The 26,708-nt window shown below is 36.1% G+C and overlaps 1 protein-coding gene across 1 annotated transcript in view; it reads left to right on the top strand.

Annotated features, from left to right (window-relative positions):
- The first annotated feature begins 5,651 nt into the window (after positions 1-5,651).
- The window catches only part of LOC132110628 (testican-2-like), a 29,188-nt gene continuing 8,131 nt past the window's right edge, over positions 5,652-26,708 (top strand). Inside the window, exons 1-7 of the mRNA XM_059517377.1 lie at positions 5,652-5,873; positions 16,727-16,772; positions 20,865-20,979; positions 22,331-22,439; positions 23,541-23,655; positions 24,949-25,068; positions 25,788-26,006. Coding sequence (XP_059373360.1) covers positions 5,685-5,873; positions 16,727-16,772; positions 20,865-20,979; positions 22,331-22,439; positions 23,541-23,655; positions 24,949-25,068; positions 25,788-26,006 — 913 coding nt within the window. The 5' untranslated portion in view covers positions 5,652-5,684. The remainder of the gene's footprint in view (positions 5,874-16,726; positions 16,773-20,864; positions 20,980-22,330; positions 22,440-23,540; positions 23,656-24,948; positions 25,069-25,787; positions 26,007-26,708) is intronic.

Genomic DNA, 26,708 nt, shown 5'->3' with positions numbered 1-26,708 from the left:
TTTTCTTCCATTTTAATAATATTTTTAGAGCCTTTTAAACATTGATTTTAACAGTGTTTTGCAGAATTTAGATTGAGGGTTCTAAAGCAGAATCAAGTGCCTTGCCAGATCCAGGCTTACTGTAAGCTGTCTGCATTATGTAATATAGAAAGGAAAAACATTGATGCTTGACATTAATGCTTAGACCAATTAGCCACAAAAATTTTCTTGGAGATGATATAAATACATTTTCATTTTGCAAAATGTAGTTTAAACCCAATTATGCATAGTTTCACATTCCAAGCATATGTTGCGTTTGCAGCAGTCATTTACAAAAAAAAGTTAATTTGTAGCCATATAAATAGATTTCTTTTTTTAATGTTCTGAAATATTTGCATCCAGTGGTGCTTCAGAAAGGATGTCCGTCTGAAAGTAAAATGTTCATTTTGTACCCTTCATTGACTTGCATCTAAAGCAAACAATATTTGTAATTACCCAAAATGATGAACCAAATTGAACTGGCCAAATTAAAGATATTTAAATAATTCTTAAGGTCTGGTTGATTAATTATTTTAGTAGGGAATAATGCTATTAGTCCTTTTGGGAATAAAACTGCAAGAAATGTGATCATATTTTTAATTTTATCGTTATTTATTGTCTTAGAACATGGCAACCGTTTCTGAAAAATAAGTAAGTCTGTTTGGACATACACTACAATTCAAATGTTAGGGGTCGATAAGAGGCTGCATTACTAAGGCTGCATATTAAAAATATAGTAAAAACAGTCATATTGTGAGATATTTCTATTTAAATTGACAGCCATTAATCCAGTCTTCAGTGTTACATGACTCTTCAGAAATCATTCAAATATATTGATTTGGTGTTACAGAAAAAAAAAAATATTTTTCCATATCTATATATCTTACTGACCCTAAACCTTTGTAAGGTACAGTAGTATAGATTGGGATTTGCAGATTAAAATTGCTCACCAGGAGGCAGTCATGAGCTTTGCTACTAGAAATCATTTTTAAAAAAATGAACGCTAGCCTTCTCAACATCTTTTCTGTGGTCATAACATTGGAATAACAAAGCATACACATAAAAAAAAAAAATCAAATATATTAATATTAACTCTGCCTTTCCATCCCACAGTCACAAGCCCATTCCTCATCTGTGTGATCAACAACATACGCGTATGTTTGATCATAATGCTATACCTACATTTAACTGTCCTTTCAAAACCTGAAAAACAGTATTTTGATTAAGATGAAAACCAGGTGGACTAATGGACACTGCAAGTGTCTTGACTGATGCAGGTGGGCTCAGTGTTGGTGGTCTGAGTTTTATGAAATCGTGGACTGAGCTTATTTAATGAGCAGCACAGAGAGGGGAGGAGCAACAGATCAGTCCCTGGATTGCTTTGAGTAGTCAGAAGTGACCATAGAAACACCATGCTTTTAGGAAAGAAGACAGACTCCTGTTTTGTCTGTGGTCACCGATATTTAAAGTCTTGAAACCATTATCTCCAGAACTACATATGAACTAATTGTGACCGAGTCTGGAATGATAATATAATCTGAATACAAAATACTGGAGCATTTCTTGAGTGAGAGAGAAATGTGTTTGATTAGTACTATCAAGAACATAACCCAGCACACTGCGTCTGAATAATGTGTCTTCATCCAAAACATTGTTCCATTTAAGATTTGATTTATTCCAGGGGAGGACGAAAAGGCTCCCAGAGGGCCAGGAGAAACTCCTGGCCCTCTGATGTTGTTGAACAATTCTTGCTGAGATGTAGTGTTCTTTTATGCACCTCCAATATGCAGCAGAGCAAGTTTAGATTGTGATAAAATTACACTTAAGGTTAACAGAGAGATCCAAGCCACTTATCTAGTGGACCACGAGGAGGTCGCTTTCCTTCAGTGACATTATTGCTCAGATGAGTGATTATTTAAATGTCATGCCATTTTCAATTTGACCCCCTTTTTGGGGAACCTAACCCTAAAACAGCACTGAAATCCTTCTGTCAGCAAAACTATGCAAAGATTATGTTTACCGGTATTTCTATACAGTGGAAGGCAATAATAGGCTAAGGATTGTTTAACACCTTCAGTGAAGATTAATAGAGCCACTTTAAAGATTAGCTGTGTGCTTCAGAGAAAGAGAATGCAAGATGCTGACTTTTTGAGTGCAGGTCATTTTAGGCAATGTAGAAATCCCGACAAGGATATGTCTGGGAAAAAGAGGATGTCTGCTCACTCTAGCTGTATACATGTATTTGTGTATATGTATTTTTTTTTTACCTTGAAATATCAAAATAATTTTTGAAATTATTCTGATGGTAACACTGCCTTCTAAAAAGAAGAATGGTTTCTGTTTTGTCCCACGAAATTCCGTCTCCACAATCAGTTGCTTTAAATCAGTATTAGGCTACAGGCTATGTTAATTTATTTGATGAAATTAAACTATTCTGTTTCCCTGGGTGTCCACTAATGGGCTCACTTCCCCTTAGGCACTTCACCGTAGGCACTACAATTCCCACTAGCCTTGTCCCTTCATCACAGTAATTGTACTCCTGCTAATTGCACCAGGTGCCTTCACTTAATTGTCATTAGGCTCCCTATATTTACTAGTCCTTTCCTGTTGTCTGTATGGAGTCCTTTCCTTTCGTGATCCTGCCTTCTTGTCCTCCGAGTTTCCTCGCATTCCCATTTCCTTTCCTGTTCTTTGTTTGTTCGTTTTGGGACTACATTCTGGTTTTGACCCTGGCTTGTTTTCGACCACGATTTGGATTACCCTAAATAAAGACATACCTGCACTTGGATCTCTGTCTCCCTGTGTCTTACTGGGTCGCGAACGTGACAATAATCAGCTGGTCATTAATGTTTTGATCAATGAGATATGACAGCTTTCCTATAACCATGTTAGTATATATGTCCATATGTCTCCAGTTACCTCTGAAAAACTGCCACCTTGAATCAACAAAGCCAAAAATGAGACCAAAGGTGAAAAGACACATCAGTAAAAATCACTAAAGGGAAATTTAGAAGTGACTTGCCATGCAGGGTAATGAAATCTTTTTAGACTCTCACTGAAGATGAAAGAATGAAATGAAGAAGGGAAAGTGTAGGATTTGCCTTCACTGCAGCATATCAGTGGCTGAAGTGACACTGCGCTGCAGTGCTGGGAAGTGATGAGAGCAGGGGAAAACTGCACCCTGTCCTGGTCCATGTGGTACAACTTCACCTTTAAACATTGATGTTTCTTTCTTAGTACATCTGAGAGGAGAAGGAGTAATATAGCATCAATGTGTCTCTTATGTTCTTTATCTAGCTCAAACAGTGCATGGTGCTGGCATCAACAAGACCTTTGGTTTGATTCCCATGGACTGTGTGAACAGATAAAAATGAGTTCTATAGACCTTAGTCAGCAGAGATGCCATGTTGAATTTTACACAGATGAAAATGTGTCTGGTGGGTATATTCATAGTTTACAATGACATGCACTATATGAAGGTCCTAGTTTGCATGTAATTGCAAGATTTTTTTATTGTTTTATGGAGTTTTTGCCTATTGATCTATCTATCTATAAATTTACTTTGCATAGGCCTACAATTGTTTGTCAAATGTATGAATGTCAGTGTTCTGCTCTGATGTTTATGTGTTATATATAAATATATTTATAATTGGGGTTTTGTGTTCTGTGACAAATATGCGTTAAAAAAAAACCTGTACAGTATGTATGTTCTATGTCAAGTATATGTTAAGGGTTTGCATTGCTTGCCTGCAGCTTATGTTCTTTCATATGAATCAGGTGTCACATATATTCATGAATGAAACTACAGCAAGTGACAACTGTAGCCATGGTCAAAAATGACCACTTGAAACCCCCCATGGGTCTTTCGGGATTGAGTTACACTATACGCTGACATATTCACACACAACTAAACGATGTCATGTGTGTTCTGTCAATTCTGTCCTGTCAGTCAGTGCTTTGTATGTCACACCGTTTTGGTGTCAGTATCAGGTGCATGTTTCTATCTGAGCACTTTAAGTTTCGTTGAAATAAAACATGGTATTTGCCTGCTTGCTTTGGTCCATAATAATACACATTATCAACCCTAAGCTGTATTAAATACACACACTCATAAATGGTTTTCAATCCAAACCTATTCATGCTCATCATTAATATGAACTGGTTGCATTGGGAAAAAACAGATTGTATAACTTAATATCCTGCCATTAGCAATGAAATAATAAGATTAACTCTTGTGCACACAAAAAATCTAATGAAACTGAAGGCCTGCTGCAAATGAAAGTGTAGCAAACTATTTTATACTCATTGTTCAGTTGAAAATAGGTTGATACTACAGCGCAATTTGGAACAAAATTACACACACACACACACACACACACACAAAAAAAATCCCCTCTGATTACTGGGACAAAACAAGCTACGATAGTTGGTTCGGTATTAAAGCAAATTTAATGCAGATGCAGAAAATAGAAAGTAGGAAGTGAGTGGATCTAAATACGTATGTAAATCAACATTTAAAGTTTACATAAAATGTTTACTTTACAACATTTTAAGTATTTCAGACCTACTTAAAGAAAAACCTAAAGATCTAAAGATATTAGGCCTTGTCACTGGGGAAAATGCGATTCAAGTTTTTATTTAGAAATTTGCTATTTATTAATTAGACCAAATTAATTTTTTGACTGTATTAGTCCAATGAATAATTCAGTGATTCCCTCACACAGACAGTGGCTATTACAATTCCAACAATATAAAACATTGTAGAAAAAGTATGAGTGTGGCAGTGTCCAGTGCTGAATTCAGCCAGTCACTTGTTTCCTTAATGAATGCGAAGGAGTTTTTTTCAACAAATAGGCTAGGTCGAGTGAATGATCCAATGACCCACAAGGACAGTCCCTTGATTAATTTCTAAATGAAGCAGCGGTTAGAACGGAAGGTATGAATAAATGAACAATGAAGGCACTCATAATGATTATATGGATGTAAACTGCATAAAGATACCAACCTACTGACATTTTTGTTCATTGTCCGTTCATTTTTTTTTTCCAACAAATTTAAAATAAATAAATTGTTTGAGATTTTTAGATTCACCTAATTTATTTAAGTCTCAGTATAAGACCTCATACAATTTATATAAAATAGCCCGATAACTATAATATTAGCTTTTTTTTTTATATATAGCCTATATAATTTTATAAATGTATTTATTATTTTACAAAATAGTACTGACAAAATGTATAGGGACACCTATATTTAAAAAATTAGAAAATCATATGAAATGGTCCATTTGTTTTAAGAACATACTATTGAAAATCCTGCGTTATAAGTGAAAATTGTTCTGTTTTAAAAGCAAATGGCAGGTAAAATGGGCACCATTTTTATATTCCCATAGTTATTTTCTGTTACAAGTGATGATGAGTTACTGAGATCTCGAAAGATTCTATAATGTGACAATAACAGAATTTTATGAAATTCCAAGCAGCCCTCGAGCCCTGCGCGTCTCGCTATCTCTCTCTCTCTCTCTCTCTCTCTCTCTCTCTCTCTCTCTCTCTCTCTCTCTCTCTCTCTCTCAGGGAAGACGCATCCTGTAATCAGGTCACACTTCAACATAGTCTCAGCATCCGTCTCTCGTCCTTTAAAGAAGAGGCATCGAGACAAGCGGAATAATGGTGGGGATGAATGATCTGGGATGTCTTCTCGTCCCGTTGATGATGCTCGTACGGGTTTCCGTGCAGGTGGACGTTAAGAGCGGGAAAGAACCGGAGAAAACGGGGAATTTCATGGAAGATGAACAGTGGCCGTCCACCATTTCCCAATACAGTCGCAAGATCAAGCACTGGAACCGCTTCAGAGATGTGAGTTATCTTTGAGACGATGAATCATGACTCTATCTGCTTCAGCTCGTATCAATAGCGATTTTTAGGAAGTGTTCGGAACGGTTATGCTGGACGGTGTTATTCCTAAGACATCATTAGTGTTCTTAGAAATCAATCTTCCTTTTGAAAGCATTTGCATTTAAGATAATGAATAGCTCTTGGAGATAGAATTGGTTGAACTGTTGAGTTCATGCTGTAAACGTACTAAAACGCTTTAAATGTATACAAATATCCGTAAAAGACTTTATAAAAAAATATTTGGATGTATCTTTCAAAAGTGTTCAAATGCTCTGAAAATGCTCAGATCTTCAGTCAAAACCTAAATACAGCCCACTTGGTAACAATGTAACATCTGTTGTCTGTTTAACTGACAATAGTTTTAATTACAGAATAAAGCAGATTGCATTAGAGTGTCATTTATTGCCCAGCTGGTTGATGTGATGTAATAATAGGCAACTTTAATAATTGATTAGGACTTAACATGTATTCAGAGGGAGATTTATGGATCGATTTATCACCCAAAGGTCTTATTGTTGCATGTGTCCTTATACAGGTATGTTATTTGATCCTTTATTCAATGGTATTTCTTTATGAATATGCATAAAATCATCCCAAGTATTGTAAGGAAAGCATTGGTGGGTCAAAAAAAACAATAATTATAGCCCTAATGAATATGCGACACAATCAAAAGTATGTAGCCTATGTTTATTTATAGTTTGCAGGTGCCCTACTGTTCTTGAAAACTAAAAAGGTCCTTGGTTGTTTTGTGTTGAGTTTTGTTGCTCTAAATGAAACATTAAACCATCCAATAAAAACTGTAATTTATCTCCATCAATAGTGTTTGGCCGGTAGCTATTTTTACCCTTCTAGAACTGGATTAAGTGTATAACTCCTTAAATGATAACGGTGGAAAAAAACATCTAAGAGAACACTGAATTTATCAAAATGTAGGTACGAAAAGATTAAGTGTGAATTAGACCGGGATTATAAATAGATGGACACTTCTACATTTCTACATCAGTGGCTTACATTCAAACTCGGCCCTGCAGCAGACTCGATATTCTCCGATCAATGGCTATTGATCACACCATCTAAAGCATGTATAGAAGAGGAGCGAAGCTTGTCCAACAAATGCGGGTGTTTTGATGGAAGAAAAGAAAACCAAAACAGCTTCAAGAAAAAAAAAAGTCCCAGCCATTTTACTGTCTCTGGCTCAACCATGTAATTAAAATACAGGTTGTTACAGTTGTAAAATGCTGCTGTTTCTTGAACTGTACTTGAGGTGACACACTTCAGTAGCACTGAATAGCACTGGCCCATTTAGTTTCGCTGTTTTGCAGTTCTGCTGTTTTGTTTGGGTTGTCATGCCAATGCACAGATGGGAAATCCCTTATTGTGAGTGATTAACATGCTTTTAACATGCAATATGTGCAGGATATGATGAAAGTAGGACACCTTGAACAAGAAGATGCACCAAAAAAGTAAACTTGGCTCCGAACAAAACTAATGAAATGTTCACATTTTAATTATAACTAGCTGCCTAACTGTCAAAGTAGTAACTTTTTAGCTTGATATGCCCATCCACACACTTCATGGATTCACATAATTTGCATAAGATTTGGATATTGATTTTAATGCACTCACACAGACTATCAGCTCTGGCTACTGTCAAAACAAAACAAAAATCATTGAAATCAATATTAAAATGCATTTGCAAGTGGTTTCATATCACAGTAAACTATGCTGATGAGTCTATTTATTATTCTGAGATAACAAGGATTCTGAGACATCAACAGGCCCTCTGACACAGTTCAGTACCTTTTTAACCATCACCTCTTATCTTTGCTCAGAGACATAGATGGAACTGATGTAGACTCTGAAAATTCATCTCTCTCTGAACACATCTTATTTAATCTTTAAAGTGTTGCTTGTGACAAAGGCAAATAATCCAAATTGATGTTGGCTTTTAAATTCCTCAGAGGTTCTCAGAGCAGAATAATGATATAACTCAAGCGAACACTGATGAAAGCAGCAGAACATGAAAGGCTCATGAGCACACGCTGATGCATATATGGATGCGTGTAATTTGACATTAATATTTTATGTTTTTTGTGCATTCCATTCTTGGTTGATTTTAACATTTTTATTTTTTAGACACAATATGAGAGCATTGTAATGAGACTGATGTTGACGTTTACTTGAGAACTCTTTGGAGGTTTCCTCGCTCTTCTGAGCTCTGATTACATTTTATTTCATTATAAATATTTTTTATGATTACTTGAAATATCACAGCAGCCTAAATGCTTAAAAAATGTATGTGAACTAGCAACCTGCTGTCAGGCCTTCTGTAATTCAAATGTCCTGTTATGGTATGTGGATAGATTTTATTACCTTGTTTTGTCAAACCTATGATATCATATGAGATATGATACCTAAAAATGGAAAGTTGACACTAAGATCTTTCAGACTGTCTGTCTATCCTTCCTACAGATGAAATAAACCTAAAAATTGACTTCTTTAAAGTGAAGACATTGGTTTGAACACATTTTGCCTTTTGAGAATAGTCAAGGCGTCAAAACTATACAGCTCATCATAATTTATTCCCATCTGGGAATCTTAGTGAAGTATGTCAGACTCTCGTTTTAACATATTGGGTGAGGTCCATTTAAAAAGTCATTCTAAGAAAAAAGTTTAGTTGATTGATTTTATAATTATTTTTTGAGACTTCCAAAAAAGTGTTATATTCTTTAATTAGCATTGAGTATTAATTTGTATTTATTTATTTATTGTTTAAATCACAGTGACTGCATTGTATTATTCTGCTCAATGGACTGAATGAGAACCATTTTTGGCATGCTCTCTTATCTATTTCCATACAAGTGGAAAATTAAATCTTATTTCATGGTCAGTATTTAAGACCAAATATACAGCAAGAATGTAATAGACTGGGTCATTTAAAATGACAAATCTCCATTATATTCACGATTGCCTTTGCAACATTAATTTTGATGTGAGCTATAAATAAGATTTTTCCAAAGTTACAGTACATATAAATGAGATATGATAAAAAAAAAAAAAGAATAATTCAAGGGAGTAAAAAAAATGATGAAATGGATCAATTTAGTGCGCATCTGCTCGCTTGGTCTTTCTTCCTATTAAACTTCTTGGGTGATATGTTCATGTTCATTATCTGTAAATGCATTTAGAAATACTCAGGGTAAATGACTCTGTCTAATTTCATCCCACACCTTACCCGGCTGTTGAAGAGAGAAACCGGGAGTGAATCCGTTATCTATGCTACAGCAAATAAACAAACAGCAGCACTGGCCAATTCTCCTGTGGCTGGCAAACGCTCTCTATCTCTCCCCCACTTCTCAATGTAGAAGAAGCTCATTAAAAATCAGTGCTTTCCCTTTCCCTCGGAACGCTGTGTCGGCTCGCACCTGTTATTCCTCCACTACATTTTTAATGAGGCAAAAATGTTTCAAGCCTGAACTGAAAATTGTCTTCCATTTAACCATTCACCGGCCTTGGTATCAAGATTCCATTCATATGCTCATAAAGGTGGGAATGCCCTGGTAACTGCCAGAGCAGCATAGCATAAGGTCCATAATTATGAATAATGCAGTTTAAGATGATACACCCAAATACCCCATTAAGAGTTCAGACATCAGCATTAAGTGCACTCAAATGCTAAACATTATGCTTTTTAAAAAAAAACAGAGGATGCATTTTTATGCACATCTGTTTGTAACTCTCAGCCCCATTTGATAGACTCAACAGGACGGATTGTCCGGAGAAGGAGGTCATGGGCCTGTGGGGCTGGGGAAATTGAGTGCAGTGGGATGGCTGTTGACAAAATCGAGTGAGAGCATTGCAGCACCACGTCTTGGCTATAGGCCAGGAGTGTAGGTGGGCTTTAATTGAGTGGAGAGAAACTGGCCTTTCATCATTCTGCTCCTGGGGTCTGGGCTTTTCTTGCTGAATTATACTTTTTATCTGAAGAGTGCAGGTGCGGAGCATGGCATACCCAGGCTAATTTTTGGAGGCTTTGGTCCAGTTCCAGATGTGAAATTGGTCTTACAACTCTTTTAACATGTCCTTCCCTTACCAATATGTGCAATACTGACTTTTCTGTCACTCTTGACTTGTTTACTGCAGCCCCTGGGAGTCTGGGTACCAAACACCGTGTTCTCTGTAGATCAAGCTGACCTACCAAAACCGCCAAATAAAAAGGCTCTTGTTCTGGGCATCCAATTACAAATACAAGCATTACAGTGTTATTTTTGCCCCCAAGACTGCTTATCCTTAATGAAGGTGGCAAATTTAAATGACTTGTTTTAAACCCCATTAAAGTAAATTTTGCTTTTAGCATTAATGAGGCTGGATTAAGTCTAAAGTGCTCTGTAAACGGATGGAGGTGACATGAACTTGTCAATCCTGCCACCCCCCATACCCCCCACCCAAACATTTGAGTCCTTCTCGTCTTCCTTTCACAAGCAGAGAATGCCTTATTGACTGTTTCTAGTGTCAGATTTGCTTATCTGCACTGTATTGTTCTCTTTCACTCTCACTTTCAGAGCTGTCAGTTGGGCCCTTAGAGTCTGTGGGAGTGTTATTGATGCTGAAGAGGTCAGAATATTGAACTTTTCTGGGTGTGTTCGAGATCATTTGATGCTCCAAAACCCATTAAGAAAAGTATAAAGTTTATCTTAATGTGTTTTATGTCATTTCTGCACCGCTAGCGTTGCCCATCTGCCTTTGGTCTGGCTACCTTTTTTTTCAGCTAATGAACAATAAAAACATTGACAGCCAATTAGAATCTTCCCAATTATAAAGAGCTTAAAGTGGCAGAAGCATAACTGCAGCTTGCGATTATAATAAACATAACGTTATTGTCCATTGGCCTTTGACGCCAATATAGCTATCATCATAGTTATCTTAATAGTTACAGTTTTTTGGGGGGTGAATGTGCCTTTGCTCAGTATTAACTTGTTTATTGAACTATTGTATAACACTTGAGCACTTCATTTTTTTCCAACCTGGGGCACAAGTTGGCAAACTATGATTTATCATTATAAGTTATTGCTTGAGTTGCTGAAATCGTTAATATTACAATGTGATCTCATTGTCCATCTGTGTGTTGTCCATTATACCACATTACAGTGCTGTGTAACTGCTGGGCATCTGTGCTAGATGGATCACTTCATCTGTTTACACTGAGTCAGGCTTCAAGTCAAGCAATCTCAATTTTTTTTACAGCTCTCATGCATCAAAGTGTACGTGGTAACCTCTTATGTCTCTAAGAGATAACTCTAAAAGTCACCCTCGGTTATGTTTTCACTTAAAAGCATGAGTCAGTGACAAACACTCTCTGGGTATTCTCACTGAAAAGTCAGCACTCTCTTTGGAGTTCTGTCCTGGAGGAGCTTCCTGCCACTATTGGCTCTACAAAAACAGAATGGCAGGCCAGAGTTTTTTTCTACATGAGGAAAGCCAGGATATGTTCACAGTCAAGGGAGTGGGCTGTTAGCAGTGCTTTTGATGTGCCTGTGTGTGGTTAATCTGAAAAGCCCAGTCTGAAAAGACCCAGTGCATAAATCAAGTGGGAGGCTTGTACTTGCCCGTCAGCTATAGCCGTGGTGTGACAGTGAAAGCATAGTTGGGAATGTTCCGATATATAATACAGTATCTGTTTTTCCTCTAGATTTCTTGTCTTGTGGAACATGGCCGATTAGATTCAGAGTCAAAGGGAGAATGGATGTGTGCCTGGGGTGTTCATGAACTGTGAGGAGCCTGTATGATTGCTGGAAACACGGTGGAGTGAAGAATGCGTAGGTGTGAGGCTATTGTGAGGTCATTACCACCAGGGTCCATCCGGCTTTAATCAATTATGGAGGGCTGCTTCACTGTGCGCCTCCAACAAGGTATAATTTTGAGCATCAACACTTGTCAGAGCGAATCTCTAGTAAGTGTGGAAAAAGAAAAGGCAAAATAGTCACAGCCAAATTTTAATCTCCTCAAATTTACAATGCATGACATGAAATTAAAGAGACAATGAGGTGGGAGGCTGTAAGCTGAAAGCCATGTGTCAGGCAAAAAAGCTACAAGGGCTGGCTTTAAAATTAAAATATTTTGGAGTAAAATGACTTTTTTGTACAAATTACAGAATTAAATGACAAACACTATTGTTCAGTAGTGCTTCAGTATAGTTCATTAGTGCAGAACATCGTGCTTTATTTCTCAATAACCCCCCCCCCCCCCCCCCCCCCCCCCCAAAAAAAAGGATGTTTTATTAGTGTGTTTTTTCTAGTTGCATTTTGTGGAAAATGTTTTTAGACTAAATTATACAACAAATCACTGCATTGTTGTGAATATCTTTAATTAACAGTGTCAATTATTAAATAGACTGATGCATGTCTCACGAACCTCAATCACACATCACGGTTCTGATGTATTTAGAACCTGACAAATTCAAAAACTACTCATAGTTCTCTGAATGATTCACTTTCTGAATGAGTCTGATTCAAATCTAACAGCGGGTTCAAGGCTGAATCTTTTATGACTGATTTAAGAATCAGATCAGTCATTTTTCATGAATTGGACATCATGTAGTTCAAAAACACTTGATGTGGAAAATGCTTATTGTGGTATAATGTGGAAAAGCAGAGATAATAAGAGATCAAAAATATAATTTACTGATTATGCATACCAGTAATATGAAAGCATTTCACCAAAATTACATAGTGCTTAATGTGAAACTTTGTGCGTTACAATCATATTTTGTTCTCATCTGCTTGCATGCTTATCAGTAAGTGTATGTATGCATCATCAATAAGTTTTATACTAAATATAATATCACTGTCGTAGTACATTAGGACTTAGTACAAACCAAGTAATAAAATAACTGGCAGGTGGTGGAGGTAATTTGTAATTTGACAGTTTTGAATCTGTCACTATTAATAAACCCATATTTTTAGTGATTTTAATACGCTGACATCTTTCTGTTGTGTCACTGTGGCAGATGTTTTCGTAGCAGCAGCAACACAGGAGCGCAATGGTATGTTCCTGCATTTTTATCTCTGCATTGTGATGTAACTGTTAACTTTTAGTGAAAAAGACAGATCCAGTTCACCCACCAACTGCTGCAACACATGCACACACACATGTATGTCTGTACCACTTTTCATCTTCTTCCAGGTGCCAGTCAATTCCTTGTATGTCATGTAAACATACACAGGTGTTTTGAGGGCCTCCAATTCAAAGCTGAATTTAAAGAGTGCATGCTCAGACATGCCCGATTCCATTGCAGAGATATGAAGGATAAAAGAGCTGTCAGTAAGCACAGAAGGGGTTGATGCATTCTGTGGTGTTTTTGATGAGACTGGGGTCCTCTGAGGGATAGTCCTGGCAGTCTTCACTCAAGGCAGACCAAAGATGAGCTGCCTCTGGATACAGGAGATGCTCATCTGGGGATGACTGCTTCCTAGACTGTGGTCTCAAGTGCTGCTGTCTTTATGATCTCAAAGACAACAAAATGATGATTCTTAATTTTAATATGTCCTTCATTAAGGAAAGTATGTAATATCTGAACCACCTGCGGCACCTTATGGTAAAAATAAAAAGATTGTTTCCAAACAGGTTTCCTTTGAATGCTCTCTTCTTTAATTGGTTGGTTAAACAGATAGCCCTTCTCCAAACTTCCGCCATTGGTTGAGCCACTGTTGCTTACTGCATATAGGGTTCCGGAAGTAAAAATCCTGTTCTCCAAAGGGGAATTGAGTTTTGATTATAAGTTATATAAAAACTTAAATATAGATCTACTGTGATTTTTTATTTAATCATGTTATTTGCAGTGTTTCCTGAGATTGTAATTCTTTCCCTCAATAAAACCGTTCAGTACACAGATTTGTACCTTTGTCTTTTTGTCAGTTTTTTAGATAGTGTTTTGTTTCAAATTAAAGTTTGTATAGTTTATTTGTAGCTTGTTGATTTGATTCATGGCTTATACATCTTGAACTATCGGAAAATACTTCTGGAACAAATGCCAGTGAAAAAGTGGCTGGGCACTTTTGTACTCTATTAAGCTTGAAGAAATCTTAAGCTTTTTAAGCTTTTAAGAAATCTTGATGATAATGTGTTATGATGATGGTCATAAAATTAGATGATGATATGTTGGGGCAATATTTTTGGTGAGCTATGGCGATACTTTTCTATTCTGACTCATTCTTGCATCTTTTTATAGAGGAGGAACACACTGATGTGGCACAACATTTTCCACATTCTTCACACTTAGTGTACAGCTCTCTTCACAAAAAAGTGCATATCGAATGAATTAAGAGTTGTGTTTGCATGGGTGGCTGCTTCAATTTGCATAAACTAAAGATAAAAAATATATTCAAAAGGTTTCACCACTCTGTCCATTCCATGTTTACTGATATGAAAAACCTAATTTCTCAGCACACCACACAGTATCTACTAAGCTAAGACAGCAAAAATGGACTTAAATAATGCAGGTATCAGGAAATCAATAACAAGGTTGTCCAGCACCAGGGATTGTTGCAGTTAAGCAATGCAGCACTGAATTTTGAGTCACTGGTCTTTGATTTGTTTTGACAAGGTTATATCACATCAGGAGCACACATTCATATAGTAATAGTTTTTAGTTTGTCCTTCTATTTATTTTAATTCAGAATCTTAAATATAATTAGCAGTAGTGTATTTCATAAAGGTCAACATACAGAGCCCCGCACATTACATGCAAGAAAAAAACTAATAAATTGTGTGCACGATTTACTAATTAGTTCCCTCAATATACTAAAACGTGCACACAATTACTGTTGCGTTCACTCGATTTACTATTACGTTCCCTCGATTTGCTAAATCGTGCTCACGATTTAGCAAATCTAGGGAACGAATTAGTAAATAAATATCAACAAAAAATATCAACAAAAGTGGTTGGTATATATTCGTGAAGTAGACCTATTAAGTTAAATATTGAATGGAAATGTTATTTTTAATGGTCTACATTCAGGGAGTTATAAAGCATATGTATTGTCACTTGACCTGTGACTTAAACGTGCTGCAGAAAAATATAAATTTATTGCACTATTGTAGCTGACAAAGCCAAATTCCCTCAATATGCAATTCCACCTCGTGTATACATACAACTGCACAGATAAATGAATGCTGATGACACTAATAAGCTTGTGAACTTTACAGAAAGGTTATTATTATTATTAGTTAGAGTGCTGAAATATTTCAAGTGTTATGAGCACTAAGCATATAATTATCAACTGCAACTGCCTCTTTTATAAGGACACATGAAGGAATATCAAGGATATATTCAAAGATTTCCCCAGGAGGTGAAAAGATGTTTTTTTAACATATGGAGCCTGTCTATTTTCTTAATAGTTGCTTCTCAGAGATGCATCGCTCTCCTCTAACTGTCTCCTTATCTTTTGTCTTTGATTCATCTATCTCACATTTCACCAGGAAGTGGAGGTCAGTAGTGCTGTATCATGACTTTGCTTGTGTTTAATGTCTCTTTTAAAATGCTTATACTAATATTCGATATCAAGGCTGTAACCCACTTTTTGTGCAGTCTAAGTTTCTTATGCATCTTTGTTTGACGTTTCATTTAAGCGATCACCTTTTTTGCCCTGTTTATGTTTCAGAATTTTTCTTCTTAAAGTTCCATCCCTCCTTTTTCCATTTGTGCTTTTCCACAGCTTTTCACAATTAAAGGGGTCATGTGATGCGATTTAAATTTTTCCTTTCTCTTTGGAGTGTAACAAGCTCTTGGTGCATGAAGAAGGTCTGTAAAGTTGCAAAGACTAAAGTCTCAAATCCAAAGAGATATTCTTTATCAAAGTTAAGACTGCCATGCCCCCCTAAAATGGCTCATTCAAACACACCCCCACATGTCTACATCACTATGTGGAAATATTTGCGCGATGTTGCCAAAATGCTAAGAAGAAGGCGTGGTTTCAGTAACCACAGTAAGTGTTGAAGCAGCCGTGTGAGGGAGATGCTGTATGTATCCAGACGAAAGCGAAAGCACTTTATGTGGACTTCCAAAAGGATATGCATTTAGGAATCTTGAAGATAACTTACAACAGTACACCAACGCATTTTATGGATGACCATTTCGTGAACCTAGGAGAGGAGATAATTCTGACTTTTTCAGACTACGACAATCTGGCGCTTCTGAATCAGCTACTACAGTATAAGTATGTTTTGTTATTAGTTTAAATATATTAAATGTTCAAATGCGGAGTTTTGCACTTCGCGTGTGTGTGCACTTCAGCTTCATCATCTGTCACACTGCTCTGTTCCCCTTTCGGGCTTGAACTGATGGTAAAATTAAGGACATTATGAACTGTCTGTACATACATGTATTTTAAAAGACAAAGCTCGCGATTATGGAAAGGGCTATTACATTTCCAACGAGTGCTAGCGGTGTTCGGCCAATCACAATGCACTGGGTCAGTTGTCCAATCAGAGTAGACTGTGCTTGTCAGAAAGAGGGACTTTGTAGAAAACGATGCGTTTAAGAGAGGAGGGGCACAGAGGACCTACAATAATTTACAGTATTTGAAAAATAATGTTTTTTTTTGAACATTAAAGCATGTCAACATATTCTGTTACACCAAACACACAAAATAATGATCTTTAAAAAAGCATCATATGACCCCTTTAAAATATCTCAGTATTGTTCTTTTAAGCTTGGTTAATGATAAATGCACTGTGATAGAAGTATTATTCTTAACTAAATGCTAAAAGTTTATTCTGTGCAGCACATTTGACAGTTTTTACTTTGTTTTTGTCAGGACGATTACATCAGATCATGGGATGAAAGTCAAGGCTCGAATGAAAGTAAGTCCTTTTTAATATTACTAATAGTATCACATTATAATATTTATTGAAGTGACATTTTAGCCATTTTATTTAAGTGCCCAAATTGCATGATGTGCCAAACAATGACCTAGTTTATTTTCAAATGAAGCTAGATTTGACATTAGGTTAAATATTCAGACTATGTTTTCAGAACTAGTGCCAATTTTAAGTTTTGTTTCTGTGTAAATTAAGTTTGTTGTTGTTATGATACTCATGCATTTTGTTTCCTGTCAGTTGCACACAAGAATCAACACAGTCTAATATATTCAAGGAAATCAGGACCAGTCATAATTCAGTATACTGTATTCAGTAAGAAAGAGTACTAAGTATTCAAATATAACAATGATTTGAATAGATTTAAACATTTTCAACAAGTCAGTGGGAGATTTTCTTCAAACTTTTTAGTTAATCTAATAAAAAACCAAAAACAAACAAAAAAACATTTGTAATAAAAAATTGTATTGTCTACAGTTAAAATTTGAAACCAGACAGCATATTAAGTGCTTTAATCAGAAATAATTACTGAATTTATTTGGTCAGAAATGGAATATTAAGTGTTTTAAAACAAACCTCTAACAGTGGCATGTAAGCACTGTAATTATTATTCAATGGTGCAGTTAGGCTTGACTGTGGTCTGCCTATGTTTGTCACAGCAGAAAGCCTTTCCTTTTTGCTGCCAAACACTAATTGCTTACACAAGAGATGAGGTCATCTCCTCATTTTGCTAGAGTAAAGAGACTGCCCGGACACATTTGAACATTATGTCTTGATTTTTCAGTTGAAGTGAAGTCCTCAGAATGGAGGAGTCCATTAGCAAATATCTCGGGATGTAATTAATGGATAATTGCTGAAGGCCCAGTAAGAGCCCCGGAGGCTTGATTTAGCACTGACTGACACTGGCTTTGTTCCTTCAAAGCACAAATCCACTTAAGCTTCATATGTCCAAGAACAGAGGTTCATGAACCCAATGGTCCATTTTGCCGAGTTGGCAATAAAGCCTCTTGCAGAGCCGTCACTACTCCCACCACAAATCTTTTGTTTAAAACTCATTAATTGAAGTCATTCTCTGTGACAGTTAGGGAATTATTATATATCCATTTGTCAAAGGTGTTACAGAGCAGGAGTTCACACATATAATGCTTAATGTGATATTTAAGAGTTTGTGTCTGTGCTATTAAAAATTTGAACACATTAAAAAAAGTATCAAAACCAAACCGAAACAAATGTATTAATCACATACATAAGCAGGCCTTACACTGTAAGAAAAAACAAATCCATAGAAAAACAGAAAAGGTACTGGTCATTTTCTTCCAAGACATTATCTATTAAGGTTACTGACTTTTCCTTTAACCCTAAAACACAACACTATACAATGCATAGTTCAAAATATTTGTAAAACACCTGTGAAAAATAAATACTGAAAATTAACACAATACATTGGGCCCTATTTATATGGAGTTTTCTATAGAGGCCATTCACACAGAAGGCTTTTTGCTGTGAAAAACGTGAGACCAGGAGAGAGGATTGGGGGAAAAAAATGCAAGGTCTCGAGGTGCTTTTTTTTTGGAAGTTGAACTTTTAGCTCGAGCTCAACAATTTTAAATGGTAGCACAGTGGAGAGGAAAAACACATGTACACATACAGTATATGCACATATTTATTTTAAAAAATGTATTACATAGAGCGCTCTGGTTACAAACATAATCTCGGTCCCTGAGATAAGGCAACGAGCGCTGTGTTGCTGATACATTTTGGGAAACTCCTGTTTACTCTTTTATTGAAGCCTGATTTGTTCACGCCAGAAGGAGGGCGGTCTTAAGCGACAGGGGTCACAAGTCTTGAGCGGCTCAAAGGGAGGGCCTTACAGGGCCCTGAGATAAATCCCAAGTCAGCACAGTATGAGGGCGAGGTGGATTCAATCTCCAAGCTTCCCTCTACGAGAGAATGATTTGCTGTGATGGCCACATATACTTTGAGCATAGGGTGCACCCCTTATCCAGCAGCTCTTGCAGAAAGGTTAGCACATAGGACATATCACACATTGACAGGTTCTTGTTCTGTGCTGCACACCAGTCAGAAAAGAAAAGGTATTTTCTCAGTGGTATCAGAAGTTTTCAACGCAGTGGTTGTCATGCCAGTTCAGGACAAATTTATGATGTAATTATTGTGACAGTAGCTTTTCTCAAAACACTAAAAACATTTCTTTTTACTTCAATTTCTCCAGTCTTGTCCAGTCATGTTACATGATCCTAAAAAATCATTCTAAAATGCTGATTTAGTGCTCATGAAACATCTCTTATTATTATCAATGTTGAAATTGTTGTGCTGCTTAATATTTTAAGTGAAAACTGCAAGAATTCTTTTTCGGGGTTCTTTGATGAATAGAAAGTTCAAAAGAACAGAATCGTTTATAATTTTTGATCAATTTAATGCATTGTGGCAAAATAAAACATCATTTGTCATGGTGGACGAGGAGACGCCCCCTCACAATGAAGAACGCTTTGAGTGCCAAGAACAGCAGAAGAGTGCTATATAAAATGTAATGAATGATTAATTATTATTTAATAAACCAACAAATAAATAACCTTACTTGGGCCAACTCTGAACTTTTGAATGGTAGTTTGAGTATTCCTTTTTTTTAAATCCAGATTTATACCCCTAAGCTGAAAATTCCACGACAGCACATTTTCATGCATATCTATAGCTAATCGTCTGTGTTGGATATATGATGTTATGGTCTCATATGAGCTGTGTATTAATGTGTATTAATAGGTCAACAAAGTGCTTCTAGTACGTCGACAGGTTTATCACAAGCAGATGTTTTTTTTTTCACATTCCCAGTGTGTGTACCTGAGAAAAGAACATCTCAGCAGTCTGTTGAGTCAGCCTATACCTGAATTAATAGACCATCAAAAGGATACAAAGCTTCAGTTTATTAAAAATAAATGGAGACGTCTTAATTTAAAATGCGTGCATGTTTTATTTATCAGCGTAATTGCATTTTCTCTTTCCTGTGGACACAGCATGTATCGCGTCCTTATCTCTGTGAACCTTTCCCCGCTAGTTGATCTGATATGCTCAGCGTTAAGTGGCTCTGGCTGCTGATGTGTATTAGCTACATTAACTCAGCCACTGGCTTTGCTTGATAGAGTCAGTAGCTCCTTATATTTCTATTCTGCGATTGTAATGATCACATTAAATGCTGCCTTGTGTGTAAACAAAGGATGAAAGAGAAGATGCGACGGTGACTGGACAAGATTCTTTGGCTCTCTATGCTGGATTTTGCATCACCTTTATAATGCATTTTATAAGGACAAGCTCACAGGGCCACTGCTCGGAAGATATACAGTATTTAATGTTGGAGTGTGCAATGATTATGGATAGATGCAGAGAGAGAGTTTCTTTTTTTTACTTATATGAACAGCTAATCAGTCCTCACTCAGGAGTTAGACTGTTGCTATAGCAACATCATTATTCTTGTGTTCTCTTTAATCTGCTTGAGCTTGTTGTGATGACGTGAGGCTTACTGATCAACCTTGTGCCATTGTGTATAGATTGCAATAATCTGTCAGTCTTGAAATATTGTTTTTATGCAGTGAGGATTATGAGTTTGTTTGAAATATTATATGTATTATGATGAGACAAGATATAAGGAGTAATTATGGCTTACTGAAAAACATAAAATAGCATTCCCTGTGTCTAAACTTCTCTAAGGCTGAAGCTGTAGCATAGAGAGCATAATAAATAAATATTACAAATACACAACAAAATTACTAAAACTTTTAACTAAAATTTTTATGAAATCAATAGTATTAACAAAAACGATATGTATCCAGCTGCTAAAAAACTTTGATTCAGGTTGTGGTGGCAGCATTTAAAAAATGTCTAAAATAAATAACCAAAAAAGTATTAAATATAAATAATTGAAATATTAAATGCATATTTTGAATTAAATACATTATTCATAATACTTATTGAAAGGTTGTAATATTGAAATCTCAGTGAGAATCTTAAATAATATAAAATCTGAATGCATAGCAGATTATTGGAGTACATCTCTCTTCATTGCAGATGTGGACACCACTAAAGATCCCTGCCAGAAAGTCAAATGCAGTCGACATAAGGTGTGTGTCGCCCAGGGCTACCAGCGTGCTGTGTGCGTCAACCGCAAAAAGCTGGAGCAGAGGTGAGCCCTTCAGCTACAGGACTCTGTCTTCATGCACATAACAATAATAAATGACCGAACAGTGTTTTTTTTTTTTTTTTTTGAGGGTATGAATAAAAGAAGCTTGGTGCCATTCTAAGGCACTGTGCAGATTGTAACTGTCCAATCTAGCTTTTAATTATTCATATCATGATGAATCACATTTCTGAGCCTTTAAGGTCCAGATGATTGGCTGAGTGCTTATGAGCAAAGATGGCTGTTTAGAAAGCAGTCTTAAAGACACAGCAGCAAAGCAGCAAAACAAGAGGGTTGAAAACGGTCATAAAAATTATGGTCCTAAAGTTATGATAGTTCTGTCATGACAACTCTTAGATTAAAATGATTAAAATTAGCATGTATGGGTGCGTTTACATGTACACTTTTTGCTTCCATCGGAATGAATTCATTCTGATTGACGAATCCGAACGTAGTGTTTACATAAACGGTAAATAAAGTGATCGGGTTGATGTGCGCGTTTACGTCACAAGCTTCTGATCGGATTTACTCTTTTGACATGCACACACTGCATGAATATACAGAGTTTCCCACTGCTGTTTAAAAAAGCACACGTTATATTTATCTACTTCGGCTCCTAATTAGGCGACGACCAGCACATGAACTGTTATGACTTTACTTTAGCAACAAAAAAAAAGTAGTAAAAGTGCCTCTTCCCGCACACAAAACTAGACGTCTGTTGATGAGAGTCTTAACGAGGATTGGTGAGAGGTGGTCGTGTTCCAGAGACTTGCTACTGCCAATACATCCACGACATGCTGCTGTGAGCATGTAAGGAATACTGGTGCTTAGCATATAATATATGCTTCTGTGCGTTTTCCAACTATTTAGTTTTTTGTCGGGTCAAATGTGCTTCATATTCTCTAAATCAGTAATTCCCAGCCAGGGATTACTTTTGCTTTGTTAAATCTTTAAAACAGAATGTAACTATTGTGGCTTACAGTAGGCCTACACTAAAATAATGGATCGTGATTAATCGTGATTTTTACTGCATTTAGTTAATTTACATCCAACATTTGTATAAACTGATGATGTGTAAGAAATACTGCTGCTTAGCATATAATATATATAAAACAACCCACATACTGTATATAGCATATACGAAATTACCCTGTAGCAGATCTATACCGGTGGAGCTGGGGAAGGTGGAGGGTTTTGAACCGCACTGAATACTGTTACAGCGAATGCATTGGCTGCTGATGCAACAAAATGATGCCAATGATGCACTGTTTCTGTGCATTTAAGTAACCAAGCATGCTTGAGTTTATATCTTAAATTGAATATTTTTTTGATGGCACATTAATATTGGCTGTTTTAGGTTAAAGCAGCAGGTCATTAGACAGCAGCAGGAGAGTAACTGTAAGGCTTGCCCAATATCTTCCTCTGGTCCCGTTTGTGGCTCTGATGGACACAACTATGCCTCTCAGGTACTTCACACCGCATTCAGATTCCTATTGTGGCTGACAGAACATTAAAATAATGAATCATGATTAATCATGATTTTTAACTGCATTCAGTTCTTTTACATCCAACATTTATATAAATTGATGGTGCATTTCTGTACCTGGTGATATTTTATACTTGTTGAGCTTCTGAATTCCACCATACAAGAAAGACCACATATATCCCTCTTTAATTTTGTTTAACATCCCATCTGGATTAATTTATAAAGAAATTTGCCACTGGGACTTTCTTGGAGACAATTTCCTCATGAATGCCCCCAGAAAATTTTTCCAGAGAACACACAATAATTTGTGAAAGACAAACAAGATATGTCTCACTAAAGGTAAGGAAAACTACTTAGTAAACCTGTCGTTTTAAGTGAATCATTGTAATATTAATATTGTTAATTATATTGATAAATAATATCCAATATGATATAATATCAATGTAACACTAAAGATTATAAAACACTGATTAGTTCCAAATATGATTTTATATATCTGAATTAATACCAGAGTTTTAAGTTTTTAAGAGTCAGATCAGGTAGAAATATTTTCTTAGTCCTGTCAACAAACCTGAAGAGAAAATGCATAATCCTTTCAATATCCTACATCTTCGGCTTGCATGGTTTGGAACAATGAATGCATAATGACGTTATTCAAAAACATATTTTTCATCTCTGTTATTTTCTGTGTGACTCATGGATCAATCTGCTTGCGCAGTATGCTGTAATGGTCTCTAGTAAACGTTGTTGTCTGGCCCTTGACATCCTTAAAAGTCAAAGAATTGTCTGAAAGGATTCTAAGGACTTGGGAATGAAAGAACCGTTCTGTTGAATTATGTATTATCTCTACTATATCTATTTCTGACCTTGTGAGTGAAGAAATGAAGGTTGACATCAGCTTCTTTTAATGGAGATGTCTTGCTTGAACCAGCGTTTTTCACTCGTCTGAAGAAATAATTATGCTTTATGGGGTTACAATTGATGCCAATGAACTGTAGCATGTGTCACTTGACAAGTTTTATGGTGGCGCTGCTTATTCTTCCTGTGTTGTGTTGTTGGTGTGTGTTGCACCTGAATTTAGTGCAAACTGGAGCAGCAGGCTTGTCTCACAGGAAAGGAGTTGAAAGTAAGTTGTGCTGGTCTCTGCCCCTGTACTGCCACCGCGGCTCCTGCTACAGATGTGGACAGTAAACAAGGTATTTACCTGTCACAAACTTCAAAAGCTTCAATTTGGTGTAGCAAAGCTTGTTAAAGGGAAAATTTTACCGAAAATTAATTATACAACCTCGTGGCATTCCAGACCAGTATGCCTTTTTTTTTTTTTTGAACACAGCATTAGTTATTTTTAAAAAGGTAAGTTGTTTGGATTCCATTAATGGAATAGTTTGCTATAAATTTACTCACCCTCGGGCCATCCAAAATCGGGTTCACCAGTGAATCCTCTGCACTGAATGGGTGCTAAAATATGAAAACAGCTGATAAAAACATCACAATAATCCACATAAGTAATCCATACGACTCCAATCCATCAGTTAATGTCTTGTGAAGTGAAAAGCTGCACGATTGTAATAAATTGAAATGAAGTTTGTAAGAAATTCATTATTAAGGCATCCATAATCCATAATAACACTTGCTTCAAAAGTCTATCCCCTGTTGTCTTCTCACATCAAATCCATCAAAATATTTGTTTAGAGCTGTTTGGGTTGTTTTTGCTTGTAAATGGTGCTTGATCTGTGCATATTCAGTGTTATGGATAGAGAGCTCATAATTTAGCTGGAAACAATAGATTGAAGTTAAAAACGTTTTTACAAATTGCAGATTTTCAGTTCACAAGGCAATAATTGATGGACTGCAGTCTTGTGGATTATTGCAATGTTTTTTATCAGCAGTTTGAACTGCAGAGGATCATTTGGTGAGCAAATATCTCCAAATCTGTTCCTGATGAAGAAACAAAGTCATCTATATTTTGGATAGCATGAGGGTGAGTAAATTTAGGGTTTGAAAACAGTTGAACTATTCGTCAAAATATATTTTGTGTTGCACAAAAGAAATTAAGACATCAAGGTCTGAGTAATGACAGAATGTTCATTTTTAGATGAACTTTCTCTTTAAGATACTCTTATAAAGCATCACCTTCTGTATCGAATTAAACACAATAGAAGGGCCTGCTTTTAAATTTATAGGATCATATTTTGATGATAATAACGAATGGTGCCATTTGTCTCTTTCACGTCCCTTGAGCAGTTTGCAGCTCTCGCTCTAACAAAGGCTTTATAGATTTATCAACAGACTATGCTGCTTGCTTTGTGGATTTCTGCTGACTTTGATTATGTCTGATTTGTGTCTTCAGTCTCCGCAGGCTTTTCTTGTAAATTTCAGATGGGCAAATGCAGGACGTTTGGCTCTTCACTCTTTAATATCAACATCTGCCAACACTCTCTTATCTCCTTTCACTGTCTCTGTCTGTCTCTCTTCTTTTCTTTCCATAGAGAGTTGCACAGGGCAGGACCTGGCAGATCTGGGAGATCGCCTGCGGGACTGGTTCCAACTGCTCCAAGGCAATGGCAAGCAAAACAGCACGGGGAATCCTGTCGCCAGTTCTGCATCAAGTGAGGCTGTAACATTTATTTAGCCAGTGATTTTAAATGATTATAGCAGCTTCCTATACACACTACTAATCAGCAGCATACAATGACTCTAACCTCATTTATTTTAGCTGTATCATCATAATGCTGTTTTCTTTTTAGTATTTTCAAAATGGACCTACTGTATGATAATTGGCACTAATAAAACTGCTGTGTAAAACTTTAATGAGGACCAGCCGATTCACAGCTATTATGTTTGAATTGTGTCCTATCCTGATGGCCAAAGAGCACCAGCAGGATTTTATCCACTCAAAAAGCAGTTTTGCTGAATTGTGAAATGCAACTGAATGCTTAAAAGCACTCAATTTGCATCTACTTCGATATAAAATTAACATTTAATGGCAGAAAAATGGCCAGATCAACCATATGCCTCATCAGTTCTCTAACTACCTATGCCTCTTTTGTTTGTTACATTTATATTGTTTGCTCCTAATACGATATAAAATAAAATAAAAAGGTCTAAAAAACTGCTTCTGTTCATGGTTGCCATCAGAGCGATCTTCTATTAGCGATTTTGCTTTTAAAAGGACATTGATTACATTTTTAAAGCTATTATGTTGCAATCAGCGGTTCTGGGAGAGATGGCTCTTAGAAAACAAGTTTAAAAAGCTCACAAAATGCAGATGTATTACAGTATATAAGCTAGCATTTCTCTTGTGTTAATTGTGCATGTTTGTGCACAGTTTTGGACCGAACTCTTGTTGCGACCTGTAAGGACTCTATTGGCTGGATGTTCTCTAAACTGGACACAAACAGTGACCTGTATCTGGATCAAGCTGAGCTGTCTGCCATTAATCTGGACAAGTATGAAGTGTGCATACGGCCCTTCTTCAACTCCTGTGACTCCTACCGCGATGGCAAAGTCTCCACAGCCGAGTGGTGCCTCTGCTTTTGGAGAGAAAGTGAGTTTTTAGTATCTCTACACAACTGAACCAGGCCTTAATGACTTTTTAAAATAACGATGAAATATTCTATTTATAATATAATATACTACTAAATCATATTTAATATACTACCAAATATTCAGTACATTGCTACTGAAATATTTGGGATATTTGGGCAATATTTTTAAATTTTTTGAATGAAGTTTCTTATTTAAAGTATATAAGAACAGTAATGTTGTAAAGTATTTTTATAAGTTAAAATAACTATTTTCTATTTGAATATATTTTAAAATGTAATTAATTGATTTCTGTGATGGCAAAGCTGAATTTTCAGCATAATTAGTCTACTCCAGTCTTCTGTGCCACATGATTCTTCAGAAATCATTCAAATTTGATGATTTGGAGCTCATTAAATATTTATTATTATTATTATTATTATTATTATTATCAGTGTTGTGCTGAAAAAAAGCTGTTTTTATTTGAAATATATTTTAATAGAGACAATAGATTTTGAGATCATTTATGTAGCATTATCAATACTCTACTGTGACTTTTGATCAATTTAATGTGTCCTTTGTGTATAAAATTAATTTCTTTAAAAAAACACCTTACTGACCCCAAACTTTTTAACAGTAGTGTATGTCCTTTTAAAAATTTACATCATGATGACAATTAACCAGTTTTAATTAAAACATACTGTTGATAAAAAATATATATATA

The sequence above is a fragment of the Carassius carassius genome, chromosome 30, assembly GCF_963082965.1.
Source record: "Carassius carassius chromosome 30, fCarCar2.1, whole genome shotgun sequence".
Lineage (NCBI taxonomy): Eukaryota > Metazoa > Chordata > Actinopteri > Cypriniformes > Cyprinidae > Carassius > Carassius carassius.
Note: the sequence above shows the minus strand (reverse complement) of the source record. Positions and strands in the feature narration are given on the sequence as shown.